The sequence below is a fragment of the Nematolebias whitei genome, chromosome 9 (genome assembly GCF_014905685.2).
Source record: "Nematolebias whitei isolate Nwh7 chromosome 9, NemWhi1, whole genome shotgun sequence".
Classification (NCBI taxonomy): Eukaryota; Metazoa; Chordata; class Actinopteri; order Cyprinodontiformes; family Rivulidae; genus Nematolebias; species Nematolebias whitei.
In genome coordinates, this window is record NC_056506.1 from 25677902 (window position 1) to 25705828 (window position 27927).

The 27927-nt window shown below is 41.5% G+C and overlaps 1 protein-coding gene across 1 annotated transcript; it reads left to right on the forward strand.

Annotated features, from left to right (window-relative positions):
• The first annotated feature begins 134 nt into the window (after positions 1 to 134).
• On the forward strand, positions 135 to 27859 carry mier1b (mesoderm induction early response 1b, transcriptional regulator). The gene is made up of 13 exons (XM_037681596.1): positions 135 to 151; positions 819 to 843; positions 1103 to 1251; positions 6727 to 6912; positions 16569 to 16698; positions 16777 to 16844; positions 16937 to 17009; positions 17104 to 17255; positions 17358 to 17439; positions 24235 to 24329; positions 24434 to 24561; positions 24798 to 24925; positions 27232 to 27859. The coding sequence occupies exons 1-13, from the start codon at positions 143 to 145 to the stop codon at positions 27522 to 27524; spliced, it is 1518 nt and encodes a 505-aa protein (XP_037537524.1). The 5' UTR covers positions 135 to 142; the 3' UTR covers positions 27525 to 27859.
• The last annotated feature ends 68 nt before the right edge of the window (positions 27860 to 27927 follow it).

The window sequence follows — 27927 nt, forward strand, 5'->3', positions numbered from 1 at the left end:
CATAGAGATACAGTATACATAAATAAATGAACAGAATTATACATATATATATAAAATACTAAAATATTATTACTACGGTAGGCGGGGCTTCACATCCGGGTACTGCCGCTGACCCTTCACGTGACTTTGCAGGAGCGCAAACATGGCGGAGGTGAGAAAGTGAAATAAATATTTTGGGGGAAAAAAATGTCTCTTTATGGTCCAGAGCAGTGAGTTCAGTTGATTATGCTCATGGTTCGTGTGCTGTGGTGGTTTTAGACGAAATGAAGCGGCAGCTCTTGGCTCTGACAGATTAAAGATTCATTTGTTTGTGTCAGTAATGTTTAGTAAAGTTCGGATTAGCTTCGTTAGCTCCCCGACGGAAGGTAGCTGCGATGGTTAAGCTAATTCTAAAATATGAACATACTCTTCTGAGCCTGGATATGAGTTTATTCAGACATGTAGTGGAAGTTTCACGGATTTATCTATCAGTGGTTCCGTGCTGATTTTAATTTGCTGGTCGCTGATGCAAAGGTTAAACTCTAAATTAAAGAAAGAGAATAAACAAGCTGCTCTCGGCTTGTGCTTGAAGTTGGTGAGTTTAGAAAGTGTCGCCAACAAACTGGGGGAGAACGAGGTGTCGTGTTTTCCTCCCACAGCAGTGCTGGTCTTTGTCTGAGCTGCAGCTCCACATCAGGCGCGCTTTTAGTTTGGACTCCATTTATCTGACAACATGATGAGACTGTCAGCATGTACAGCAGAGATGTTTCCTTTTTGTGTAATATTATTCCCATCTGAATGTCTTGTCCAACTTTGTTTATGTTGTTTTCTTTTTTCAGCCCTCCCTCGGGAATCCGAGCCCAGGTAGTTTATTTTCCTATTTATTTGATATTTATAAAGAGATGCCTAATTATGCACTTATATTTATGTGAATGGTAATTAGTTGATGATTTTTATCATCTTGAGTTTCCTGTAATTCCCTCTGATTTGCATTTCTTTTATTAATAATCTGTAAAACATGAAATTCGACAACAGTATTTGTTGGTGAATTTGAACGTATTTTAATCCTAATTGTGTTTGAATCACTCATGTTCTGTTTCCCCCCCATCTTGCAACTTATTAGGAGGTTCTGCAGGTTCTGACGACCATGACTTCGATCTGTCAGTCGACATGCTAGTTCATGATTTTGATGATGAGCGCACCCTGGAGGAAGAGGAAATGCTGGAGGCGGCTGATGAGGCCAATGCCAATGAGATTGAAGATCTCGCACGGGTTTGTGTGCAACCTTTTCTCTCATATTTAGTTTAATCCACCATGTCTCATGACGAAACAGGAACGAGTGAGTACGGTACTTTCGCAGTATTGGCAGCCAGTTTGAATTCTGAGTCTGTTTTAGTCTTTAGATTTAAAGAAAAGGTGAATGTATGCAAACATTTGAACAACTGGGGAATGGCAAGGGAAATAACCGTTTTGTATTTCATTGAGTGTTTTTGATGAAAAATTTCCCATTTCATTATTTTTATTGAACAGAAAAATAACTGAACTTGACTGTTCTCAAAAGTTGGACTCATTTTTTTTCACGATGGAGAAAACAAAGAATATCCTGATGCTGCTCAATAATCCAGGTAGATAAATCTAACAAGGTTGAGTGAGGTCCTCTGCACGGATTCTTCTTTGTTTCGTTTTTCATCCAAAAGACTTCAGTCTGAGGAGCTGCAACAAACTCAGTTTTATAAATAGCACCCTTCTCAGTGGATCAACCAGTTTGCTGGTGACATCCAGAACTATTTCACATGCTCAAGAAGGACCATCAGCCTAACAGTGGGTCATTAGCACCCTGATGGCTGTTTACTATTCACAGGGGGTTGAGTGATACTAGCAATCACAGCATTGTAAGAGGGGAACAGATGAACACGGAGGCCTCCACCCCTGTTTAATGATGGACAATTTCTCTTCACAAAGATGGCCTCCTTTATTCCTCTTTCAAACCATTGTTCCTCTCTATAGCTATGTTTACATGAGCAACATTTTTTGACCGGATTGAAATGTTGTCAGATTAAATAATTCAAATGTATCATTTACATGGGCACAATCTGTTCATGATGAGTGTTTACATGCAATGGGCTTTGTTCTGAACAGAAGTACTGACATGTGCAGAGTGGTAAACTCTCCTTAAAAAAAAACAGAAGAAGAAGTTCTACTTCCGGGATGAACATAAAAAAACGTGAGCGCCCATAATGGACCCGCGACAGGTTTTAATGATGGTGGAGACGTTACTGCACTCCCTGACTGAGCTACAGGTAATACAGATCATTTTGAGCTCTTTAAAAGTTTCTAGTAGAAATGTTGTGTCGCTCACCGACCAGTTTTGCTTCCCTGACATGCTAATATTATTAGCATTAGTCAAGCAGAAATGACATAGTCGCACATGCGCAGTCAGGTCAGTTTTTCACGTTCAGAAAAAAATGAACCGATCAAGCGTTTACATGTGCACCGTTTGGGTTATGAATCGGTGTAAAGCACCCGTTTTTGTTCTGATCACAAATTATTTCAGATCACGCTGAATAAACAAAAACTAACCTGAACGGGGCGTTTACATGACGCGTTTTTATTCCGAACGGCCGTTTGATCCGACTACTTATGTCCATGTAACATGACTTACCAAGGATGTGAACATCTTCATCCTTGAAAGAGTGACCGCTGGCCTGGAGATGAGTGTAGACTGCAGAGTCCTGGCCTGATGATGTTGATCTTTTGTGCTGGGCCATCCTTTTGGCCAGTGGCTGTTTAGTTTCCCTGATGTAAAACTGATCACAGCCCTCCTGACACTGAACAGCATACACAACATTACTCTGTTTGTGCCGGGGGACTGGATCTTTGGGATGAACCAGTCTTTGCCGTAATGTATTTTGGGGTTTAAAAGCCACTGGGACGTTATGTTTAGAAAATAAGCGTCTCGGTTTCTCTGATACTCCCTCAACATACGGAATGACCACTGGTCTGGGTCTGGGTTCCTCCTTTTCACCTGATGGCTGACTGGAGTCCTGTTTGGGTTTCTTCTCTGCTTTCAGGAAGGCCCAGTTAGGATATCCACATTGCTCTAGAGCCTGTCCTGTGTAGGATTTCTCCTTCTGCCTGGCTCCTGAGCTAGTGGCGACGCTGTCTGCTCTGTGATACAGAGTCCTGATGACTCCTAACTTGTGCTCCAAAGGGTGATGGGAGTCAAACTGCAAATACTGGTCTGTGTGGGTGGGTTTGCGGTACACCTCAGTTTGCAAATGTCCTCTATCAGAGACTGAGACCTCACAGTCCAAGAAAGCCAACCTGCCATTTTTTACATCTTCTCATGTGCAGGGCCAGTGCTCCGTGTTTTTTTTTTAGAACTTTTTATTAACAACATATAAACACAGAACACCGCTGGGGCTGGGGCTGCCAGCTCTCGTTTTGTTCTTTTTGCAACCTGTCAAATAATCCAGTAGGCGTGTCAGCAAATGACCAATCGACGACATCAATTTGTCTCGAAGGTAAACACCCCTTGTCTGTGGAGCTGACTGCGTCCGCTCAGGGTGGACGCTCGAGTATGAAGTCTGAACCCTCTGCGGGCGGCGTGCACAGTTTCTGCGCGGCTAACAGGACGCGCGAGTATACTGGAGCCTTTAGGAAATGAAGCAAGTGTGTCCATTAGTCTGCTCTCTGGGTCAACAATCAAATCAATGCAGAAGATGGAGTTCGTCACACCAGGATAAAATATAGTTTTACTGTAGAGACAAGTGACGCTCTGCCTTCTCCATAACAGGAGGCGATTTTGCCTCCTACTCTGACGATGTGTCCCCTTTGGGGCGAATTGAAGCGCAGGTACGTGGGTCAAATGATCGATTTCAGTCTCTAGCAGGAAAGACACAGCATCTCAGTGACTCCCTTTAAATTTATGTAAAAACTACAGATTTTAAACTGTTTTTAACTTGTGTTGATGATAGGCCATGTAAAATCAGTGTTATGATAAATAATCCACGCCACATGGACATGTAGGAGGAGAGGTTTTAAAAAATATATATACAAGTATTAAAATTAAAATAATTAAAATTAGATATGTTTTTATTTGAGGCTGACCACTTAAATAAAATGGTTGATTTTCCCTCTGAGGAACATGAATAAATAAATAAAATTAAAGGGTTAAAACCGTTTTATTCAAATAAGATTATAACGTCTGTAGTTAGAGAAAACTGATTTTGATCTGCATGCATTCAGCTGGGAGCTGCAAGATAAAGAAAAAAGATCATTTTGAAATAATTCTTTATTAGATTACTGCAGTATAAATTGTATGTTATCTTCATAATTATTTTCATGCATGTGATGCTGGTAAGCATAGGCATCACATCAATTATGTGAAGGAGACATGTCACATTAAAAAATATTTGTTTGGATCCCTCCCACACACACACACACATTTACAATGAAATATTAGTTCACCCAGCACTGTTCGCATTTCTTTGTGAACAAATCATTCCACTTGATTAATAGAAGAATAGTCAAAGCACTAAATGTCCACTCTGGGTTTTCAACAACCCTCCACACTGCATGCAGTGTTTCACCAGGTTACTTGTCTTGGCAGAGGACACTCATCTCTTAGAATAATTTTGTGGACAGGGTGGGGGGAGGAGTGGGAGACGCCTCTGTGCGGCACGCTATCTTAGCGCTACGTTAGTGCCGGCAGTTGTCGACCTGGGTGGGGGTGTTCATGTAAATAATGTCACTGTAGTCAATGGAGGGAAGGAAAGTCACAGATACAAGGTGTTTTCTAGCATTCAGAGTTAGACAGGATCTGTTTCTGAAAAAGAAACCCAGTTTAACTTTCAGTTTCTTTACTAGATTTTCCACATGGAACTTAAAAAAAGAGATGTGAGTCGACCAAGATACCCAAATATTTATAGGAATCAACAAACTCAATGGGGACACCATTTGACGATAAAATTGGAGGAAGAACTGCTGGGACCAACTTCCTGTTTGAAAAAAGCATCCCTTTTGATTTTCTCGGCATTTAAAACGAGTTTGAGGCGAAACAAATCAGTCTGGATGATGTCAAATGCAGATTGCAAAAGCTGGAAAGCCTTAGCAACAGTTTTAGCTCGACAATAAACAACTGTGTCATCAGCATAGAAATGTAAGGATGCGTCAAGGATGCTCTGACCTGCATTACCTATGTAGATTGTAAAAAGGGTGGGTCCTAAGACTGAGCCTTGTGGTACACCATTGTTGACTGTTAAGTAACTGGAGGAAGTACCATTAAGTAGAACACATTGCCTCCAATCTGAAAGATAGTTAGAGAACCAACCAATGGTGTGATCTGAGAAACCGATTTCTGAGAGTTTATGACACAAGATGTTATGATCCACAGTGTCAAAAGCTTTAGACAGGTCTAAGAAAAGTGCAGCACAATAATCCTTAGCATCCAGTGCTTCAACAACGTCATTAAGAACCTTCAGTGAGGCAGTGGTTGTGCTGGGTTGTTTCCTGAAACCAGATTGATGGAGAGGTAAGATGTTAAATGAGTCCAGGTAATTTTTGATTTGAGAGTTTATCAGTTTTTCTAGAACCTTGGCTAAAATACAGAGTTTAGAGATTGGTCGATAGTTGTTCAGCGAGGTGGGGTCACCTCCCTTCAGCAAAGGAAGAACAAAGGCTGTTTTCCAAGTGTCTGGAATGGAGTTTTGTCTTATGGACAGGTTAAAGATGTGGGTCACAGGGACTGTGATGATATGAGCAGCCAGCCTTAAAAAATAAGGTGGAAGTTCATCTGGACCTGCAGATTTTTTAGGATCAAGATCTTTTAACAGTTTATTGACCTCACTGACTGAGAACGTAGAAAAAGAGAAGCTGTGATTAAATGAGGATTGACTTGTAGGAGGGACTTGATTTGTAGAAGTTTGGTTATTAAGTAAAGTGGCTGATTTTCCATTAGTAACTGTGTCAAATAAAGAACCAGAAGCAACAAAATGTTTGTTGAAACAGTTCAGGATCTCGTGCTTATTTGACACAGGAACAGAGTTAACGTGAAGTTGTGATGGGAGGTCAGATGATTGGGGGGTGCCTGAGAGAGATTTGATGGTTTTCCAGAATCTTTTAGTACTTACGTACTTACTTACTTACACTTAATGCCTCGGTTGTTATGCTGATGGTCCTTCTTTTGCATGTGAACAACTAGTTTCGGCTGTCAGCAGCAAACTGGTTGGTCCATTATGAGAAGGTGCTATTTATTCAAATTATTCCTAGCCCCATGCTGCCTTGTATGAATTACGGGCACAACTTCCGGCGCGGACCAGAACCTGCATTTGTTTATATGCGAACAGTACGAGCTAATGTAGTTTCTTCAAGCATTGTGGATTTAATTTGAACATGTGATGTGGGAACACCACCTGTCAGAGCTCCAATAGGACAACATAATCATACCGCTGCCTAGGTCGACCTGACGAAGTGGCTGCAGATTACTGCAGTGCTTTCCTACCATGGTTAACCAGTTCTTACTGCTACTTACGGTATCTGACAGGAAGTTGTACCATAATCATTTATACAGTAGAGCCCCCAGGAATAAGGTGAATAAGACTGAGTTTGTTGCAGCTCCTCAGACTGAAGAAGTCTTTTGGATAACAGATGAAACATTTCAACAAGAAGAATCCATCCAGAGGACCTGACTCAACCTTGTTAGAAAACAAATAATGTTTGTTTATTTATTATTTTATTTTTTTGCAGGAAGGAGAGATGCCAATCCACGAGCTGCTGAGCCTTTATGGTTATGGGAGCAGATCGCCAGCTGAAGAAGAGGAAGATGAGGAAGATGAAGAACCAGAGGAAGAGGATGAGGAAGAAGAGGATGAGGAAGAAGACCTTGATAATGATGAAAGCAGTAGAAGCACTGGCGAGCTGAAAAGAAACGAGGTACTTTCTTGTTTTCATACCTGCAAACTAGTCGCTTTTTGGCAAACTTTGCCGTTTTCAAACTAAAATGTCATTTACGTGAATCTTCTAGATCCGAAAAGTTTTTTTATTTTGGGGTTGGGGGGGGGTGGGGGTGTTCAGAGGCGTGGTGGATGACATAATTTCCCTTTAAGAAACAGCATTCCTCCTAGGTCACTTAGCTTAGCGGGTGCTCATCTCTTCAGGGAATTTTGTCAGGGCAGAGGGAGGAGGGGGAGACGCCTCCGTGTTGCTTGTTAGCTTACAGCAAGTTGTTGAGCGGGGGGTGGGGAGGTGTTAGGATGTGTGAGAAATGGCGCGTGTAGCATTTAAGCTAGCGCGTCTGTATTGTACACGGCGAGATTATGCCTTACGAGTTGAAAAGTCCAGCTGATGGTGTTACAGAGAACACCTTGAAGAAGAAAGATGGTGTTAAGGAGAAAGAAGCCAAGTAACAAGAGTTGTCTGGAAAGTAAAATAGTTAAAATCAGTGATGTGGAAGGAATAGTGGAAAGGAAAACAATGGGAGAAGGAGACAAATTCCAAGAGGATTGTGAAGGAAAGAGGAATAAATGTTATGAAGTGTAGAAATTGTGGCACCAAGGTAGGAAGGAACCTGTAAATTATACAGTTTTAATAATTACCATAATTCTTAAACTAGAAAACACACCTGCGTATAAGCCGCACATATTAAATATAAGATGAATCATAATCTTGTACGTAAATAAGATGCCCGGGTGTTAAGGGTGTCCACTGTACAGTGAATGAAAGTTCCCAGCTCTATCTGTGCTGTACTTGTAGTACAAGAATCAGCCACTTGATGGGATTCACAGACTGGCTTGCTTTTAACATACACTGAGCTTGAATGGTGATCCCAAGTATACATGAAGCTTCAGTATTTAACTCATGGTAACGACCATTATACCGTCAAAATGAACAAAATACTGGTAAATATCTACCGGCAAGCATAATCACTGGACATTAAAGTGCCGAACACCTACATAACTGAAATCATTTAAAAATTATATACCGGGAAATATTACCCAGAAGTCTTAACGGGGTCATGTGACCGGAAGTGAAATACCGTAGTACAGATAAAATGTGGTAAATAAATATTCATTAAATCACTGGTAGTACCACTGATTTTTATTGTTAAACAGTATTGGTATCAGCTGCTGTTTTTAAATCTACCTTTACTTTCTAAATTCCATCCATCCATCCATTTTCTTCCGCTTACCCGGGGTCGGGTCACGGGGGTAGCAGCCTAAGTAGGGAGGCCCAGACTTCCCTCTCCCCAGCCACTTGGGCCAGCTCTTCCGGGGGAATCCCGAGGCGTTCCCAGGCCAGCCGAGAAATATAGTCCCTCCAGCGTGTCCTGGGTCTTCCTCTGGGCCTCCTTCCGGTGGGACGTGTCCGGAACACCTCACCAGGGAGGCGTCCAGAAGGCATCCTAAACAGATGCCCAAGCCACCTCAACTGGCTCATCTCGACGTGGAGAAGCAGCGGCTCTACTCTGAGTTCCTCCCGGATGATTGAGCTTCTCACCCTGTCTCTAAGGGAGAGCCCAGACACCCTGCAGAGAAAACTCATTTCGGCCGCTTGTATCCGAGATCTCATTCTTTCGGTCACAACCCAAAGCTCGTGACCATAGATGAGGGTAGGACCTCCTCCCTGACCCGGAGAGGGCTCTCTACCCTTTTCCGGCTCAAGACTTTCTAAATTATCTTATCTTAAATAAATATGATGGGATTTCAATTCAATTCAGAAATACTTTATTAATGCCAAAGGGAAATTATTTGTTGTCGTAACTTGTTATTCTCATTTCATTAAGAGATGTTATAGATACTGATGGCTGTAGACAGGAAGGATCTCTTGTAAAAGTCCATCCCACAGTGGATCCTAAGAAACTGGCTGCAGACGCCGTCCGATCCGTCCACCCAGACTCAGCTGGCCTCTTGGTTCCCCCGGGCTGTAGGACCACCCGAATGCCTGGCAGAACTCCTCCCAGAGCGATGGCCTCTCCTCCCAGCAGCCTGCTGAGCTCCCTGCGGACAGCCAACTGTAGGTGCCGAGGGACGATCCTGTCCTTCCACTGTCATGAGCCGTGTTTCCTGCTAGTTTCAGGATCCCAGCGGTCAGGCACTTGAGCACAGCTGGCAGGTAGATGAGAATGCATCCACAGAACATCCTTTTCAACTCATTTGAGATTTGAGGCTGTAGTTGAGATATTATTTGAGCTTTTGAGATGTTAATCAGCTGCTGTTGGTTGTAGAAAACTGCCTTGTTGCCATGGTTACGCATCATAACAAATGTCCAAAACTAAAAAAGCTTCAGTAAAAATCCTTTCAGCTGCACAACATCTGATACCAGAGGAAACAATCATCCAAAAAAATGTGATTTACTTCCAGAAAAAGAGGAATTAGTTCCCAAAAGCAAAATCTCAGAATTAAATTAACAGAGCTGCTCCAACATGCAGCCACCTTGAGCGGCGCAATTCCAGAACACAATTCTAGAACATTTCTCTTCAGCGCTAATGAGGAGGGGAGGGAGTATGGGGGAATAGCCCCCCTCCCTCTCCCCTGCTCAGTTTCATACGTGAGATGAGCTTACGGTAAATGAGATACTGGTATTTAAACACATTTACCATAGACAGAAAGATTTTTTTAAAACTTTGATTTAAATCTGTACCAGTCTTGACTGACTGACTGCTTTAAAATAAAATCTTGACTTTGCTGAGCTCACATGGGGGGGGGGGGCGCTCTGTTTAATGTTCGGATGTGGATGTAAGCTCAAAATGAGATCTCTGTATTTCAACACACATGTACTGTACACAGAAAGATGTCACACAGTAAGAATTTTAAAACTTTTATTAAAATATGTACAGACTTGACTATGGTACTGTTAAGATATTTATCTAGACTGGTCCTATGGTTTTGATCTGCTCAGAGATGGGATTATAATGAAATTATGACCCAGTTCTGACTGGGTTAAACTGGATTAGCAAGTCTAAAAAGAGTCTTCTTGGGATTCAATATCTGTCAGGAATAGCGTTTAATTCAATTCAATTCAATTCAAAAATACTTTATTAATCCCAGAGGGAAATTATATGTTGTGGTAACTCATCATCCTGGTTTCATTAATGAGTTGTTATAGATGCTGATGACTGTGGGCAGGAAGGATCTCTTGTAGCGTCTGTCCTACAACGGATTTGAAGAAGCCTCTGACTGAAGACACTTTGTTGTTGTATGACAGTCTGATGAAGAGGATGCTGAGGGTTGTCTATAATGTTCTTCATTTTATGAAGAATCCTTCTTTGTACAATTATCTCCAAAGGTTCTAGAGGAGTCCCCAGAACTGAGCCAGCCTTCTTTATGAGCTTGTTGATCTTTTTTAAGTCACTTGCTCTGGTGCTGCTCCCCCAGCAGATGATGGCAGAAGAGATGGTGCTCTCTACAACAGACTTATAGAAGATATGCAGCATCTTGCTGCAAATGTTGAAGGACTTCAGCTTCCTCAAGAAGTACAGTCTGCTCTGTCCCTTCTTGTAGACAGCTTCACTGTTGCATTTCCAGTCCAGTCTATTGTCCAGGTGAACTCCAAGGTATTTATACTTCTCCACCACCTCCACTTCTTCTCCCATGATGGAAATAGGGTTGGACCTGTTCCTGATTCTCCTGAAATCTACAATCTTATCCTTTGTTTTGTTCACATTCAAGATGAGATGATTGTTTCCACACCATGCCACAAAGCGGTCCACCAGTTCTCTGTACTCAGCTTCTTGTCCATCTCTGATACACCCAACTACTGCAGAGTCATCAGAATATTTCTGCAGATGACAGGAGTCTGTTTTGTACTGGAAATCTGAGGTGTACAGAATGAAAAGGAATGGTGAGAGTACAGTCCCCTGTGGTGCTCCTGAGTTACTGACCACCTGGTTAGACACACAACCCTTCAGTCTCACAAACTGTGGTCTGTTTGTCAGGTAGTCTTTGATCCAGGTGATTGTTGAGGCCTCCACCTGAGTCTTCTGAAGTTTCTGACAAAGCAAATTCAGGCTGGATTGTGTTAAATGCACTGGAGAAATCAAAGAACATGACTCTCACAGTGCTGTCTGCCTTTTCTAGATGACAGTGAGTTTGCTGAAGCAGGTGTATGATGGCATCATCAACTCCAAGTCCACGCTGATAAGCAAACTGCAGTGGGTCCTGATATGTGCTTGTTTGTCTAGTCAGGTGGGTCAACAGAAGTCTCTCTAGGACCTTCATGATGAATCTGCTTGCTACTTCACGTAGAAAGGCCTTTTGAAGCAACGTCTTGTATTTCCTAACACATCAGAACCAGATAAGATCCATTGAGATCACACTTAGTTAGGCCCCCTCATACACTGACAGGTTGAGCTCCCCTTCTAGGAGGAGTCTAGGACCCTATAAATGAGTAATGACACGGGACGTCGGGACTCTTCCGGGTTTGTGAACGCGTCATAGACTGGAGAGACCAGCGCTATGAACTGTAACCTTTTCCTGCCTTGATTTTAATACAATTGATAAAACTGAATTCATGTTTCCTTAATTTATTGATAGTATGAGTTGCCACTTCTGAGGGAGATTCGAGCCAGGGGAAGCGATGTGGGCTGGAGGCGGGTCCAGGGTCCGAGAGGGGGGCCTCTGGGTGACCGGTGACCCGCAGCCAGCCCTGGTCCAAACGCAACAGCACTTAGACTACTTCTGCTCAGCTGAGCTGATGGGGGGACAGCTTTAACACGGCTAAAAACAATTAAAAAGCACAGATGGTTGACCAGAAATCACTCATCGCTCTCCATCCTCTGTGAACTGAAACCATGAAAGTCCTCTTCTTCAGTGTCAGAATTGAAGAGGCTGAAAAAGACATTATCACACACTGGCTCCCTGTCGCTCTCGACGTCACTCTCCCTCGTGCTGTCCGCATCATCCCGCAGCAGTCCAGTCTTTCGAAATCCGTTTGCGCTTGCTGCATGTGTTTCTCTTTTGATACAGCTGGGGTGTTGTTTCAAGGACACGTTGGCTCAAACTTTTATTGTGCTTCATCTTGTGACTCTCAACATATTCTATCGAGTGGAACAAGTTAGATGTGTTCCCACTGCTAGTTGGAACGACTCTCCAGCACATTTTGCAGCACACTGAAACCTGCAGTTTATCAGATCTTAGAAAGCCGAACCACTTCCACATCGTCGTATTAGTCTTTCCTCTCTTATCAGTTATGTCATCTGCTTTCTCTTCACTTATGAAAGTTTGTTCAGTCACATTCTGACGGTCATGGGCGCTCATTTTGAAGCAAAAACTTACCGTGCATTGGAGATTAGCTTAGCCTAGCCTCCTACCACTGACTCCTTCTGGACTTGAGCTCTGTGTAACATCTACGTCCAGTGTTTCCCCTAGTTAGCTTGCCATGGCGGGGTGCTCATCTCATCCATGATTTTTGGTGATGGGGGGGACGAAGACATGTCTGAGCACAGCTTGTACTAACAGTTTTTGAGCAGGGGTCGTTCAACATGAGGGAAGAGGCCATGCGAGTGCTGCCTTTGGCTTTTTAGCAAGACAGCCTGTATTTTGCACCACTAGCTCAGTGATATGTCAGTGCCGGGTGGGGGTGGGAGGGGCAAGTTCAGTTTGGTAGGCGGGGTGCTCAGTTCTGTTGACGGGGTGGGGCACCCCGCCTGTGTAATGGTAGGGGAAACACCAACGTCACCACGTACTTACGTAGTTGTGTCACGGCCTTTTCTGTTCGGGTTGAAACTGAAGCGGCTGCTTCAACCCGAACAGAAAAAGAAATGTGTCGGTGAAATGCTGTAATCATATCAAAATATTGAAAATGTGCTTAAAACTCATATCACTGTTATTGAATAACAGTATATCGTAACATCTATCTATATCAAATTATTGTCCAGCCCTAGTTGACGCCATGACTGAAATTGTGAGAAATTAAGGAATTTGTCACGAGCAAATTAAAATCAGGTCCAGAGTGGCTACGGGAGGGTCTGGAGATTTCCCGGTGGGCTGGTTTGATGTGTGGGCTGCAGGGCCAGCGCTCCCTGTTATTTTTTTAGAACTTTTTATTAACAACATATAAACACAGAACACCGCTGCTGCTGGGCTGCCAGCTCTCGTGTTTTTATTTTTTATATATATATATATATATTATTATTATTATTATTATTATTTTTGACCTGTCAATCAATCCAGTAAGCGTATCAGCAAATGACCAATCGGTGAACTCAGTCTGTCCTGAAGTTAAACGCCCCTTGCCTGCGGAGCTGGCTGCAGCCGGTCAGGGTGTACGCTCAAGTATGAAGTCTCAACCGTCTGGGGACATTTCGTGCAGTTTCCGCACGGCTCATGTTCCGCCTGAGTCTGTGGGAGCCTTTACCATGGTGATTCTGCCGGGCTTAAGGAGAACCTCCTTAGTGATAACAATTTCTGTCTGTGGCTTCTACGATTAGTATAAACAACTGGGAATAAGGTTTGAACAGACTGAGAGCTTAGTTTGTTGTTGCTCATATTTGTTTTAATATAAAATCTAAAGAAACACATTTATTTATTTTACTATTTGTTGTTTTGTGACTGCGGTTTATACTACAACCTGAACAAACACTTTTTGTGTGTGTGTGTGTGTGTGGGGGGGCAATTTAGATTATTAATGCACAGTTAATCTGTTGAATGTTTATTTTTAATGTTCTCATGTTTAGAAAAAAAATTACGATTGGATTTGAAGACCATTTAATAAGTATTTACGTTTGTACTTGTCAATGATAAGCAAAGTACATAAAAATCTGAATTATTTTTCATTTTATGTAAACTGCCACTTAATAAAATATCCATGCTGATTTTTGCTCATAAATCGAATTCTAAATGAATCCAATCTGCAAACGTGGACGTTATTTAGTGAAACTGGAAGACAGGAAGGACATTTACTCTCTGCACAGGAGCTCTCTCATCGAGGGTCTAACCAGGAACGTTCATCTGGCAGACTGAACAGAGTCAGAGTTTCTTTATTTGTCATATATGCCATGTGTGGTACATGTGGTGGAACAAAATTGTGTACACAGGGTCCCAGTTACATCCAACAAAAGTATAAAATGTAAAAGAAAAACAGTAATAAGATCCAAGATATGAACTAAGAAAAACATTAACTAAAAATACACTAAGCTCTACTACTGTATTTTTAGGCCTACAAGTCAGAGTTTGTTGCATAATTTGCATGCCCTGCGACTTATACACCGAAGCGACTTATTTATATTTATATATTTTTTACCATATTTATAAACCAATTTTTGGCTGAGATATGACCGTTTTCATTAATTCTGACTGAAAGTATTGAACACTACCATTTTCAGCCACTAGATGACAGGTGAGTAACATGGCATGCCGTTGTATCATGTAATAGGTAAAAAAGTGGCTATTAATGACACTATCGGCTTGCCATAGCCTCCTAACGTTTTCTGCCTGTAGCAACCGTCAAATCAGCTTCATTTTGCTGTGCTGCCCCGGCGAAATGCAGCTGATTTGACCATTGAAATGCATTTATTACAGAGTGTCCGCGGGGTCTTGAAAGTTATTAAAAGTTGATAAATCAAATTTGGGAAAATTAAGGGTCTTGAAAAGTATTAAAAAGTCTTGAAAGCGATTTGATGAGGTATTATTTTTTTTGCTGTTATTCTAGCTTTAAATAATTTGACAGCAAAAAGTATGTATGACTAATATTTGTTTTCCTCACCGCGGAGGATTCGGAAACTGCTTCGCACAAATTTAGAGTGTCAGGTTACAACAGCCTTAACAGCTAGGCCTATCTTGTGCGCATGCGCGGCTGCTTTGAGTCTGTGTGTTCGAGTAAGTTGCCGCGAGACCGTGAGAACAATGGGTAAATGCAAGTTTTCGGACTCCTGGTTGGAGATGCCTGATTTTCAAGAATGGCTGAGGCCTGTCGCCGAGAATAACCGCGAGGCTTATTGTACATTTTGTAAAAAAAAGATGAGCGTAGCCTCGATGGGCATAAAGGCCACAGTGGAGCGTGGATTCTCAGTTAACAAGCAGGTCAAAACCTGCAACATACACGAAGAGACGATGGAGGCTCTGAGGTTGATCTGCGACAAGGTCAGTGTCTGTGGGGGTGTTCTGCAGGTACCTCTGGCCAAGGAGCTGCTGGCTTCTGTTGCCTCTGCAAGGTCAAAGTACAGGATTTACCTGGAACAGCAACAAAAGAAGAAAGAAACTTCCACACAGAGCCTTAAGAGGAAAGCAGCTGGAGCTGAGTTAGAAGAGCTGAAAAAAAAGAGAAAACTTCTACAAGAGGTGTGCGATTCTCTGCAAAAAGATGCAGATCAGTTGGCAGAGCAGGCAGAGGGAAAGTCAGGTTCTTTAATGGCCCAACTGATCACCAAGTCCAATGTCTTGAGAAGGAGACGTAAAGAAAAACTCAGTGAGCTGGTGCAAACTGAAGAGTTGCTGGAATGCAAAGCAACTGCACTGAGGCACATGTAATGATTACTGTGTTTATTTCTTATTCGCCATTGTTCAACCAAGTTACTTTAAAATAACTACGAGTCTTGTTGTAACCTAAGCTATATTTTCTTAAACCTAGTCGTGGTTCAGTTTCTTCTTTTGAATTTTTTTCTATCCACTGTATCTCAGTTCTGTTGTAGGTTTGAGATTCACAGATTTAATTGAAAACAACAGCAGTTTTGTAAATCAAAGATTTGTTGCTTAATAAAACAAAGTGACGATAAGGTCTTGAATTTATTTTGGAAGGTCTTGAAAAAGTCTTGAAAAGGTATTGAAATTAACTTCATTATTTCTGCATATACCCTGTATTAAGTAAAAGGTCAACCGACACACCTTTGCTATAAAGTCGAGCAAACAATTGTTTTTAGGTGTTTATCTTGTTATATTTGAAGAAATGCGCAGCGTTCCTCCTTCCTGATTTCCTCCCTCAGAGCGCGCTCCCAGAGCACTGAGGCAATGGATTCTTTTGAAAATGCAACTGATTTAACCGTCAAAGTGCATTTATTAAGTAAAAGTTCAACTGAGACACACCTTTACTATAATTATGAGCAAACAAATAATTGTTTTTTGGTGGTTATCTTGTTTAAATTTTGAAGAAATGCACAGCGAGTCCTCCCGTGCACTTGCTTACTTCTGCGTATCGGCTTTTGAAATGCAGCTGATTTGACCGTCAAAGTGCATTTATTAAGGAAAAATTAGACTGAGACACACCTTTACTATAATTTCGAGCAACCAAATAATTGTTTTAAGTGTTAATCTTGTTAAATTCTTGTTAAAGTCCTCCCATGCAACTCTCCCGCAGCTGCCATTTGGTAGCCAATGGATTTTTGGCACAACACCGGCCCACATTTCCGTGTTGTCAGCTGTGACGCATAGATGCGACGTATACGGCGAAGAAACATATTTATGTATTTTCAACTTTATTAGACATATTTGGACTGATGGAACTTATAGGGCGTTGCGACGTGTACGGTGAAAAATATAGTAGTACAAAAACAATATGCTGAACAGCGAACGTTGATATCTTAGAGGCTTCAGTATAGTTTTTCCAGGATTTCAACATTGTTTACTTCAATCCCCATTTTTGTCTGTTTGTCCTTTCAGGGTGAGGATTTTAAGACTTCATCAGAACAAGTGGGTGAAGTCAAGATCGTAGCTGAAGGCAGGACGCGCTCAGTCAGATCCTTCGGCACGGCAGAACTCATTCGCCCCCAGAGACTAAAGTACTTTGAAAGTACGTCCTGTCCTGTAGTCCTGTGAATTACAGCTATGGAGTATGAGTTGTCTGGCTGACAGTTGAGTTGTGCTTCAGGTCATAATGATGCTGAAGGGGAGTCGGATGAAGACGAGGACTATGTTCCCTCTGAAGACTGGAAAAAGGTGAGCAAAGTTCAGAAGTTAAACAGAGCCCTGCTTTCTGTGAGTGGTGTAATCAGAGTTCAAGTGGTTTTGTCACTGATGCTGTCCAACAGGAGATCATGGTGGGCTCCATGTATCAGGCGGAGACCCCTGCTGGTTTGTGTAAATACAAAGACAACGAGAAAGGTAAACTGGGAGATTCTGTCAAGCTGTGGATCATGTAAAGTCACTTGTAGTGGATCTTGTAGAATCTTGGTTGATCTCTTTGTGTATCCTTTAGTTTATGAAAATGATGACCAGTTGTTGTGGAACCCCGACTGTGTTGCTGAGGATAAAGTTGTGGAGTTTCTGACAGAGGCATCGAGGCGGACTGGAGAGGAAAAGGGAGTGGACGCAATCCCTGAGGGATCACACATCAAAGACAACGAACAGGTGAAACGGTCTTCACATCTGCAGCTTGATAAGTCACACAAAGCAGGATAATGCTTTATTACTGTTGACATGACTCATCCAGATGTGTTTGTTTTCCTGCAGGCGTTGTATGAACTGGTAAAGTGTGACTTTGACACAGACGAAGCTCTAAGGAGGCTGAGGTTTAATGTAAAAGCAGCCAAAGGTGAGCAGAGTCTTCAGATATTCCTCGTGTTTAGCTTCGGTGTACTTGGGGATTAAAGTTAATAAAAATCTTTTGACTGAAAATCTTTTCTACACCCAGAGATTACTCGAGCAGTGACACTTAATCCTGCATCATTGAGATTCTCAAGATCAACGGCATTTTCAAGAAAGAGGGCACAACACAACAACTTTTCTCTAGTTTACTTTTCTGCCATTTCAGTCTTTTCAGTTGGGGATTGTCATATATATATATATTTATATATATATGTGTGTGTATATATATATATATATATGTGTGTGTATATATATAATTTTTAAATAGTATCACAGTACTTTTTTTTTTTTTGCCTGACAGGATTTCCCCTTTAAATGACTTATTTCATTCAAAGGGATTATATTTACAGGATTTCAGCTCCAGTATGTAGTAATTTACTAATTTTATTTTTCAATTCAGTTTATTTATATAGCGCCAAGTCACAACATAAGTCATCTCAGGGGTTGAACAGAAACATTCGTGTGTAAAAATAATTATTTAACATTATTATAACATTACTATTATAAAAGTCTGCTTTGAGTTTAACTCCATCGCAGACTCATCTTGAGCAAGCATGAAGGCGACAGTGGAAATGAAAAACTCCCTCATGAGGAAGAAACCTTTAGCAGAACCAGGCTCAGGACAAACGACCATCTGCTTCGACCGACTGGGTTTGAGAGGAACAGATACACAATGGCAGGTCAAGAATCACATGTTAAGATAGAAATAGTATCAAATGAAAACTATTCAATTTTAACAATTAATTTAAGGAAATTAGGTCAATTTGTCCTTTATTAGTCCAAGCTTAAGACAGCATAACAAACCGACCCTAACTATAGGATTTATCAAAAAGGAAAGTCTTAATCCCAGTCTTAAAACTGGACAATGTATCAGCCTCACAGACAGAAACTGGAAGTTGGTTCCACAAGAGAGGAGCCTGAAAACTGAAAGATCTTCCTCCCATTCTGCTTTTGGAAACTCTAGGAACCACAAGTAAACCTGCAGTCTGAGAGCGAAGTACTTTGTTAGGAAAAAATGGAACAATAAGATCTCAAATATTAGATGGAGCTAGGTTGTTGAGAGCTTTGTAGGTTAGAAGTAAGATTTTGAATTCTGGACTTGACAGGGAGCCATTGGAAAGAAGCTAAAACTGGAAAGAGATGATCTCTCCCACTAACTCCAGTTAAGATTGTGGCAGCAGCATTTTGGATCATCTGAAGATGTTTTAAAGAAGTATTTGGACATCCAGTTAATAAACCATTGCAATAGTCCAGTCTAGACGTGACAAATGCATGGACCAGTTTTTCTGCCTCATTTTTAGATCAGATGTTTCTAATTTTAGTGATATTACGCAGGTGGAAGAAGGAGGTTCTAGTAACGTTTTTAATGTGGGGGATAAAAGACATGTCCTGATCAAAAATAACACCAAGATTTTTAACATTAGAGCTGGAGGACAGATTAATGCCATCTAAGGAGGGAGAAAGACTGAAAAAATAATTCCTAAGATGCTCAGGTCCAAAAACTAAAACCTCAGTCTTGTCTATGTTCAAAAGCAGAAAACTCAAGGGCATCCAGGTTTTTATATCTTCAAGACATGCTTGTAGTCTAAGTAGCTGATTGGATTTATTGGGTTTAATGAACAAATACAGGTGCTGGTCATAAAATTAGAATATCATGAAAAAGTTGATTTATTTCAGTAATTCCATTCAAAAAGTGAAACTTGTATATTATTTTCATTCATCAGAATCAGAATAAACTTTATTGGCATTGCACCGAGATACAACGCGAATATGTACGTACAGTCGTCCAAAGATGGGCGGAGTGCACAAAGCTGCGGCTAAAAATAATCAGCGCGGCCTTCTTATTATTATTCAGAATAATGTTTTGCTTAGATAAGAAAAGGAAAGAAAACATGAGGAGAGACGGTATAAAAAAAAGATCTCTCACATCGTGTCCTAGACAGGGCACAATTTGAGGCATTAAAAAAAACCTACGACAGCAAAGCAACATAAACAGACGTTATACATGAACATATAGGCGGTGAAAACATTGAATTTTTAAGGGAAAGTCGTAACATAGTCCAGAGCCCCCCCTCAGCCATTGTCCAGATAAGAGGTGACGTTCATCTTCAGCTCAGTTAAGGTTCTGTCACATGTCCACGGCCTTAGGGAAGGGAGGGGTGAGGAAACAGTCAAAGCATCTTTGTTGTTTTCCAAACATGCCAGGAGGAGTTGAGATAAGTCCGGCATCAAGGCCACAGTTTGGGTCAGGCAGAACTCGTAATTGTTGTTTCTGCCTTTAAAGTCTCGCTGGTACATATTCTCTGATGGAAACTCCAAAACAGCTGAATTGATCCTTTACTCCAAAAGTTGAGCTCACAGCTTTCTCCAAGATTATTCCCATCATTCATGAGTGCTGCCAGGGAGAACACAGTCCTGATATAGCTGCTCCAAATCCCTGTCACAGCTCCACATTCAGTCCGAGCACTGTCAAGCTTCAACACCTCCACACAAATTTGTAGACAAACAGATTCCAACAAACCCAAAACAGTAGAATCCAGTTGTCAGCATGAATCCAATTTTTCCTCTAGAGTTCAGAGTGTCCTCCTTATCCTGACTCCTGTCGGGAGAAGTTGATCGATTTTGTTGAGAGACCAGCTGATCCTTCCAATTAAGAGGTATGCAGGGGAAAAAAAGAGGCTTTTTAAGGGTTCAGGGGACAAAAGAGCACAGCAGGGAAGCGGGTGGGGGGGCAGAGAGGGAAAACACGTCTGGTTTCACCGTAGAGTAGCAAAAAAAAATTACACACATATTGATATATTTCAAATGTTTATTTATTTTATTGTTGATGATTGTAACTGACAACTAATGAAAACCCCAAATTCAGTATCTCAGAAAAATAGAATATTACGTAAGACCAATAAAAAAAAAGTAATTTTAGAAATGTTGGCCAACTGAAAAGTATGAACATGAAAAGTATGAGCATGTACAGCATCAATACTTAGTTGTTGCTCCTTTTGTCTGGATTACTGCAGCAATGCAGCGTGGCATGGAGTCATTGAGTCTGTGACACTGCTCAGGTGTTACGAGCGCTCAGGTTGCTCTGATAGTGGCCTTCAGCTCTTCTGAATTGTTGGGTCTGGTGTATCACATCTTCCTCTTCACAACACCACATAGATTTTCTATGGTGTTAAGGTCATGCAAGTTTTCTAGCCAATTAAGAACAGGGATACCATGGTCCTTAAACCAGGTACTGGTAGCTTTGGCACTGTGTGCAGGTGCCAAGACCTGTTGGAAAATTAAATCTTCATCTCCATAAAGTTGGTCAGCAGCAGGAAGCATGAAGTGTCTAAAACTTACTGGTAGAAGCTACGTTGACCTTGGACCTCAGAAAACACAGTGGACCAACACCAGCAGATGACATGACACCCCAAACCATCACTGACTCTGGAAACTTGACACTGGACCTCAAGCAACGTAGATTCTGTGCCTCTCCTCTCTTCCTCCAGACTCTGGGACCTTGATTTATGCTAAATTTATTTTCATCAGAGAACATAACTTTGGACCACTCAGCAGCAGTCCCAGGCGAGACGCTTCTGACACTGTCACTTGTTCAAGAGTGACCTGACACAAGGAATGTGACAGCTGAAACCCATGTCTTGCATATGTCTGTGCATGGTGGTTCTTGAAGCGCTGACTCTAGTTGCAGTCCACTCTTTGTGATTCTCCCTCACATTTTGGAATGTGTTTTGTTTTACCATCCTCTCCAGGGTGTGGTTATCCCTATTGCTTGTACACTTTTTTTCTACCACATCTTTTCCTTCCATTCGCCTCTCTATTAATGTGCTTGGACACAGAGCTCTGTGAACAGCCAGCCTCTTTAGCAAAGATCTTTTATGCCTTGCCCTCCATGATTGTGTAGCCTACAGAACTAGACTGAGAGACCATTTAAAGGCCTTTGCAGGTGTTTTAAGTTAATTAGCTGATTCGAGTGTGACATCAGGTGTCTTCAATATTGAACCTTTTCACAATATTTTTCTGAGATACTGAATTTGGAGTTTTCATTAGTTGTCAGTTATAATCATCAACATTAAAAGAATTAAACATTTGAAATATATCAGTCTGTGTGTAATGAATGAATATAATATACAAGTTTCACTTTTTGAATGGAATTGCTGAAACAAATCAACTTTTTCATGACATTCTAATTTTATGACCAGCACATGTATAACTGTCTATCATCAGCATAGCAATGAAAATTTATCTCATGCTGTTTAATAACTTTACCTAATGGAAGCATATACAAGATAAAGAGTATTGGTCCAAGCACTGAACCCTGAGGAACACCATGACTAACTTTGGTGTATGATGAAGATTCATTATTTACATTTACAAATTGGAATCTATCAGATAAATATGATTTAAACCAATTTAGAGCCGTTCTTGTAATTCCAACATGATATTCAAGTCTGTGTAGTAGAATATTATGATCAACTGTATCAAATGCAGCACTGAGGTCTAACAGGGCTAGTGTCCTGTTTTCATATTGTAACATATATTGAATTACATACATCACAGTACAGTTACCTCTCAGTGTGGTTCCAAATATAAGCAAGCTCATCACATTCAAACAGCCAAAGCACCTGTTGCTATAATACTTTGTAAAATTAAAATTTGCTGATATTTATAATATGTGCATCTAAAAACAATAGAATATTGTGGAAAAGTAAAAAAATAAAAGCTTCTAATTTCAGAAAGTGAAACTCATATTTTACATAGATTCGTAACACAGTGAAATATTTCAAGCCTTTATTTTAATTTTGATGATCATTGCTTACAGATAATGAAAAAACAAAATTCGGTGTCAGTAGGGAAACGCTGATTTCCATCCCTTTCTGTCATCCGATATAGAGATTTTGAGCTATTGTGCCAAGTTAGAAATGTGTCTTTTTCCAATAACAGTAAATCTGATAAGGTTTAGATGTACCAGCTTTGTGACCAGACTTGAATGCAGCATTACCTTTGTCAATTTGAAGTGGGGGGCTTGTGAGCATCCCCAGACCTGCACGACAACTCTCTCCCGAGGTCTCTCCAGAGTTCAGCCTCTGTCCAGGAGTTGGGTTCCAGAGCCCAAGCTGTGTGTAGAAGTGAGCCCAACTATATCTAGTTGGTACTGTTCAATCTCACAGACAAGCTGCAGCTCCTTACCTGTCAGTGAGGTGGCGCTTCACGCCTCTAGAGCTAGTTGATGCCACCAGGAATCGGCATGGCCTGCCGCCCAACATGTACAACACCTGACCTTGACGGACCTCCTCGCATCTGGTGTGTCCACGTTGAGGTGTTGCTGTTATTTTTTCGGGCTTGGCCCCACCAAGCCTCAGAAGTCCAGGCTCAACTACAAGATGCTTGCCAGTGAGCTTCCCCCACCCCCAGGCCTGGCTCCAGGGAGGTGCACCAGTTTCCCTTTTCCAGGCGGGGTTCCTTGATGAGAAATGTTTTTTGATCAAGGTTTTGAATCGCTGTTCGTTTGACCCCTCCGCTGAGACTTGTTGGCCATGGGAGACCCTACCAGATGCATGAATCACTGGTCAAATTTTAACGAAACTTGCAGAAAGTAATCATTAAGTAACAGCTGATTATTAGAGCAGGAGCCTGTAGCGATCAGCCGAACTGGAAAGGTAACAAAATTAGGTTTGCCCAGCAGGAATCTACGAACTTAAAAATACATAGGAATGAACATCTGCCAGTCCCCTACTGGTGGGTTTGGTCCTTAGGCTCATGATAAAGCACAAAAAAATCATCTAGCTCTGCTCTTGTGAGTAACATAATAAAACCAGTCAAAACATGAAAAGCATGATACAGTAGTCCCTTCTCGTTTATCACAGGGGATCCGTACCCTGAAGACCCGTGATAAGTGAAAAACTGTGAAGTAGGAATAGTAGTACAAATGGTAATAGTAGTTTATTTTAGTATTTATATATACAATGTGTACGTGTGTGTGTGTATATATATATATATATATATATATATATATATATATATATATATATATATATATCTATGTTTCTAAACACTCAAAAAGAGAACAGAATGTCATGATTTCTTTTCTCTTCCACGGCTGCACTGTGCGCTCTCAGCCACACCCACTTCTCCGCTCTGCACAGAGATCAGCTGATCAGCTGCAGGAGGAAGTTTCTCCTGCAGTACGAGCTGCACAGAGGTGCAGCAGGTGCTAAATAATTTAAAATAATACATTTTAAATAAAAACTCCATGCCAATTGTGCAGCTCATCTTCAATCAGCCAATTGCGTCATGTCCAATCTTATTTTGAAAAACCGTGATAGAGCGAGTCCTCGATAAACTGATTAGTGAGGGACTGCTGTGTAGTAATAGATTGATTTATTGTTGGTTCCTTTTTGCATCCAATAGATTTGGGCTACAACATTTCAACGTTAGTTCTGCCTGTTACATGTTTCAGCCTGTGTGTGTGTGTGTGTGTGGAGGGGGTGGGATTCAGCGTTTACCCCCACTCCCAAGCCCCCCATATTTAAATCCATTCATTGCTTCATGACGTATTTAATAACCGACAGACACACGCAGGCTTTGAGTTTCTGTTCACACAATTTAACAAAATGTGTCCATCGTTTTAGTTTCAGTTTAAATTTTATGAGGCAGTATTTGTTTAATGTTCGCTAGTAAAGAAATGTAACCCTCCAGGATTTTTATAAAAATACAACATTAACACCAGTTTTCTGTTTAACAGAAGAGATATCTGTCTGGACTGAAGAGGAATGTAGAAACTTTGAGCAAGGACTAAAATCTTATGGGAAAGATTTTCATTTAATACAGGCCAACAAGGTAAGAAGAGTTAAGAATGTTCTTCTTTGACTTTGTGCTGACACTCCGTCTTCAGAGCACTGTAATAATGGTCATTTTTATGTGTGCTGAATTAAATCTTTCAGGTGAGAACTAGGTCTGTAGGAGAATGTGTGGCCTTTTATTACATGTGGAAGAAGTCTGAGCGTTATGATTTCTTTGCACAGCAAACCAGACTTGGAAAACGGAAATACAACCTTCATCCTGGTGTCACGTAAGTCTTCTTCCAAAGACGAGGTCGTTCAGATAGACGTTGAACTGAAGAAATGTCTCCCTTGTTGTTTTTGTATATTTCTAATATTTCAGTGGAGGTTTACTATTCCAAACCATGAGGAGTGATTTGTGTAAAGTTAGGCGTTACGTCTCATCTAGATCCCATTCTCTATCAGTGTCCCATTAGAAAACAGGCCTGTTGACTGTGTGTAAGGAAGATGTGCTGCTGTGTTGTAGAGACTACATGGACAGATTATTGGACGAGACGGAGAGTGCCACGTCCAGCAGGGCAGCATCTCCTCCACCCACCACCTCCAGCAGCAGCACCAGCCACTCAGAGAGGGAGGACAGCAGCAGCCAGAACGGTCAGCAACAGTCTGTTTACACGCACAGCTACACACATCCATTCTAAAAGCTAAAGCAAGACGACGCCCTTTACTGTATAAAACAATTTGTCCCTTGAAGGTTCAAGGTTAAATGAGACTTTATTGTCGTTCGCATCACTTGGTACATGAGGTGGAACGAAATTGTATACTAAAGGTCCCAGTACACCCACAAATAGCAAAAATATAAATTATAAAAGAAACAGCATACAAGGATCAAAGATATACACTAAACAATAATAATGTAATATAATACAGTGTATTAAACAAAACAAGTAGACTAAGGACAAGTGACATTAAGCTTTTTGTTTGTCAATCCACATATTGTGCGTTACATTTGACACTCCCTCCATTGGTATTCTATGTTGTTGTTTTTAGGGCTGCAATGATTAGTGTGTTGAGTACAAAGAATAACTGATGCAGACGTTTAACACCAATAATCTACAGTCATCAATGGACAGCTGTGGTCATGAAGAACTAACTGTTGGATAAAATGTCCTCTATTCATTTGTTACTTACTCAAAGAAGCCACACGCAATGACAGGAGAACATTTTTTAACTGGTTTCACTTGCGAGGACAGATTTTCACAACAGGTTAGATGTACAGAAGTTACACGCATGGAGCCCAGTCACAAGAATCTGCCATGGGCAGTGTGCAAGGCTTGTTTTTATAAGCTTATCAGCTCGCACTGCTCACAGGCAGACTGGTGTCCTTGGACTGCCAGCTGCACATGCAGGATCAAAGTTCCCTTCCCTCTCTGAGAGAAAAGAACTCTCTTTAACTCAAACACATGGTTCATGGGCAGTTAACATTCTCAGCCATAGTAGTTAAAAACATCCATAAACCTTGAGCAGAACTCCCTGACAGGAACTAACAGTTTGTCGGCGCTGTAGTCTTTGAACGAAGAAGAATGTTGAAGAGGGTGAGGATACTGAAGCTAAAGACTTTTAATCTAGAATTACATTTGTGTAGGACATGGCCAGCTTTCCTGCCTGCGTGTTCCAGTACAAGTTTTAGTGTCCTAAAATTCCTAGATTTAATCATCGCAATTTAGTCCTTAAAAGTCTTAAACGTGTCCAAATGTTGTTTTTGGTCATAAAACTCATTTAACTACCATTTAAATTTTGTTCGTTCTGCTTCTTCATAATCAATAGATGCTTTCCCCTCTCTGTCAGCATTCATGCATTCTGTTATCTGAAGATATAAGATGTTATTATGCTGTAACAAAACAAAAAGTCCCTTCATGCACCAGCCCTGCCTTGGTCTTCATGATGATTGGTGGTAACCCTTACTACTTAGAGGGGGTTGTCAGAAAAGGTGTTAACACACTGAGATCATCTGACACTTAAGGCTGTCTATAGGTGGGACCTTCTTTAACTACTACTACTCTGAAGGTAATGGTTGGTTGGGGGGGGTAATATATGCACACGCCATTTTGTATTTTTACATTTTTAGAATTATTTAAAACAAGTTGTATTTAATTTCTTTAATCGGAAGTAGTGTAGCTCCATCACTTATAACGACATGAAAAATGTAACTAATGCCCCTTTTCCATTAGTACCGGTACGGGCCGACTCGACCCTACTTGGCCCGGTTCTGAGGCTTTTCCATTAGTACCGGTACTTAGCACCTGTTACTATTTTCAGTACCCTTGGCTCTGTGGTTCTAACCGGTACGAAGAGGTACAAAAACGTGACGTCAGTACACTGTCGGTCACTGGTTGGTCGGGGGCGGAGTCGGGGGCGGAGTCACTGGATCCTTCAGAAACGTTTCAAAACAATAATCCGCCATTTGCAATTTCTCGGACTGGAGCAGAGGCTGGACTTATTTTAAAGATTTTAAAAACAATACTGACAACATCTTGGTCTAATGTTGATGTGCTGGCATTTTTTGTGCTTGGTGGCCGTCTCAGCGCCACCAGCTGGTGAGAGGCCGTGACGTCAATTTGAACCCCGCCCACTGGAACCGGTACTGAAAGCATAATGGAAACACAACCTGTACCGTACCGAGTAGAGTAGAGCCGGGCTGTACCGGCCCGTACCGGTACTAATGGAAAAGGGGCATTAATCTCAGGGTGTAAGGCCACAAAACAGAATCCTAAAGGGGGGGGGGGGGGGGGTTGACTTAAAATCCCATCTTGAATCTTGAAGATCCACCATGAATAGGAGCAGCCATCAGGTTTGCACTGCGCTTTACATCTGAGAAGATGATCTTCAATCAACTCTTGATCTTATGTTAGAGTCCAGTCACATCTCTGCATTGTACTAACACGGTTTATTTTTATCAGGTGTTTCCAGTCACCCCACAGAGGGCTCTCAGTTGCCTCCAGTCAAAGCTGAGGGGGTTCAGTCCAACGGTCCATCTCATTGGGTGGAAGCTCCTCCTTCACTTCCAGACAACAACTCCAACGGTTGCAGCCAACTCAGCTCGCCCAGCCACGACAGAAACGGCTCTCTAGAGTCGCTAGACCACAAAAACACAGCAGTGGTGACACCGGACAGGCCTGCCAAGAGGTGCAGGACAGAGGCAGAACCACTGGACCAAAGTGAAGTGGAACCACCTAGAACACATGAGAACTGAAGGCTCTGCAACGGTCACAGAGAGACACTGACTTAGGGTGACACATCTCTGCATACATGGGTAGTTCAGCAGAGAACGAGGAAGATGAACTGTGGCTGACCTGAGAGCACCTGCTTGAAGAAGTCCAAAGGTTGCAGAAACTCATCCTTTGAGGAGTGTAACACCCCCCCCCCCCCCTCCAAACTGTCTACAAAGCTCATCCCAAAGTACCACAGTACAATTACATCTTACGTCTACCCATCTTCTCACTGGGGGTTTGGAGAGCATCAACATTTTGCCAAGAATTTTCTTTTACTATTTGTACCTAAAACAAATGATCATTGATATTTTTTTACACTAGATATTTATATTTTTTCACCAAAAAAAGAAAATAAATCTAATGATAGGCTGTTGAAGCCACTTG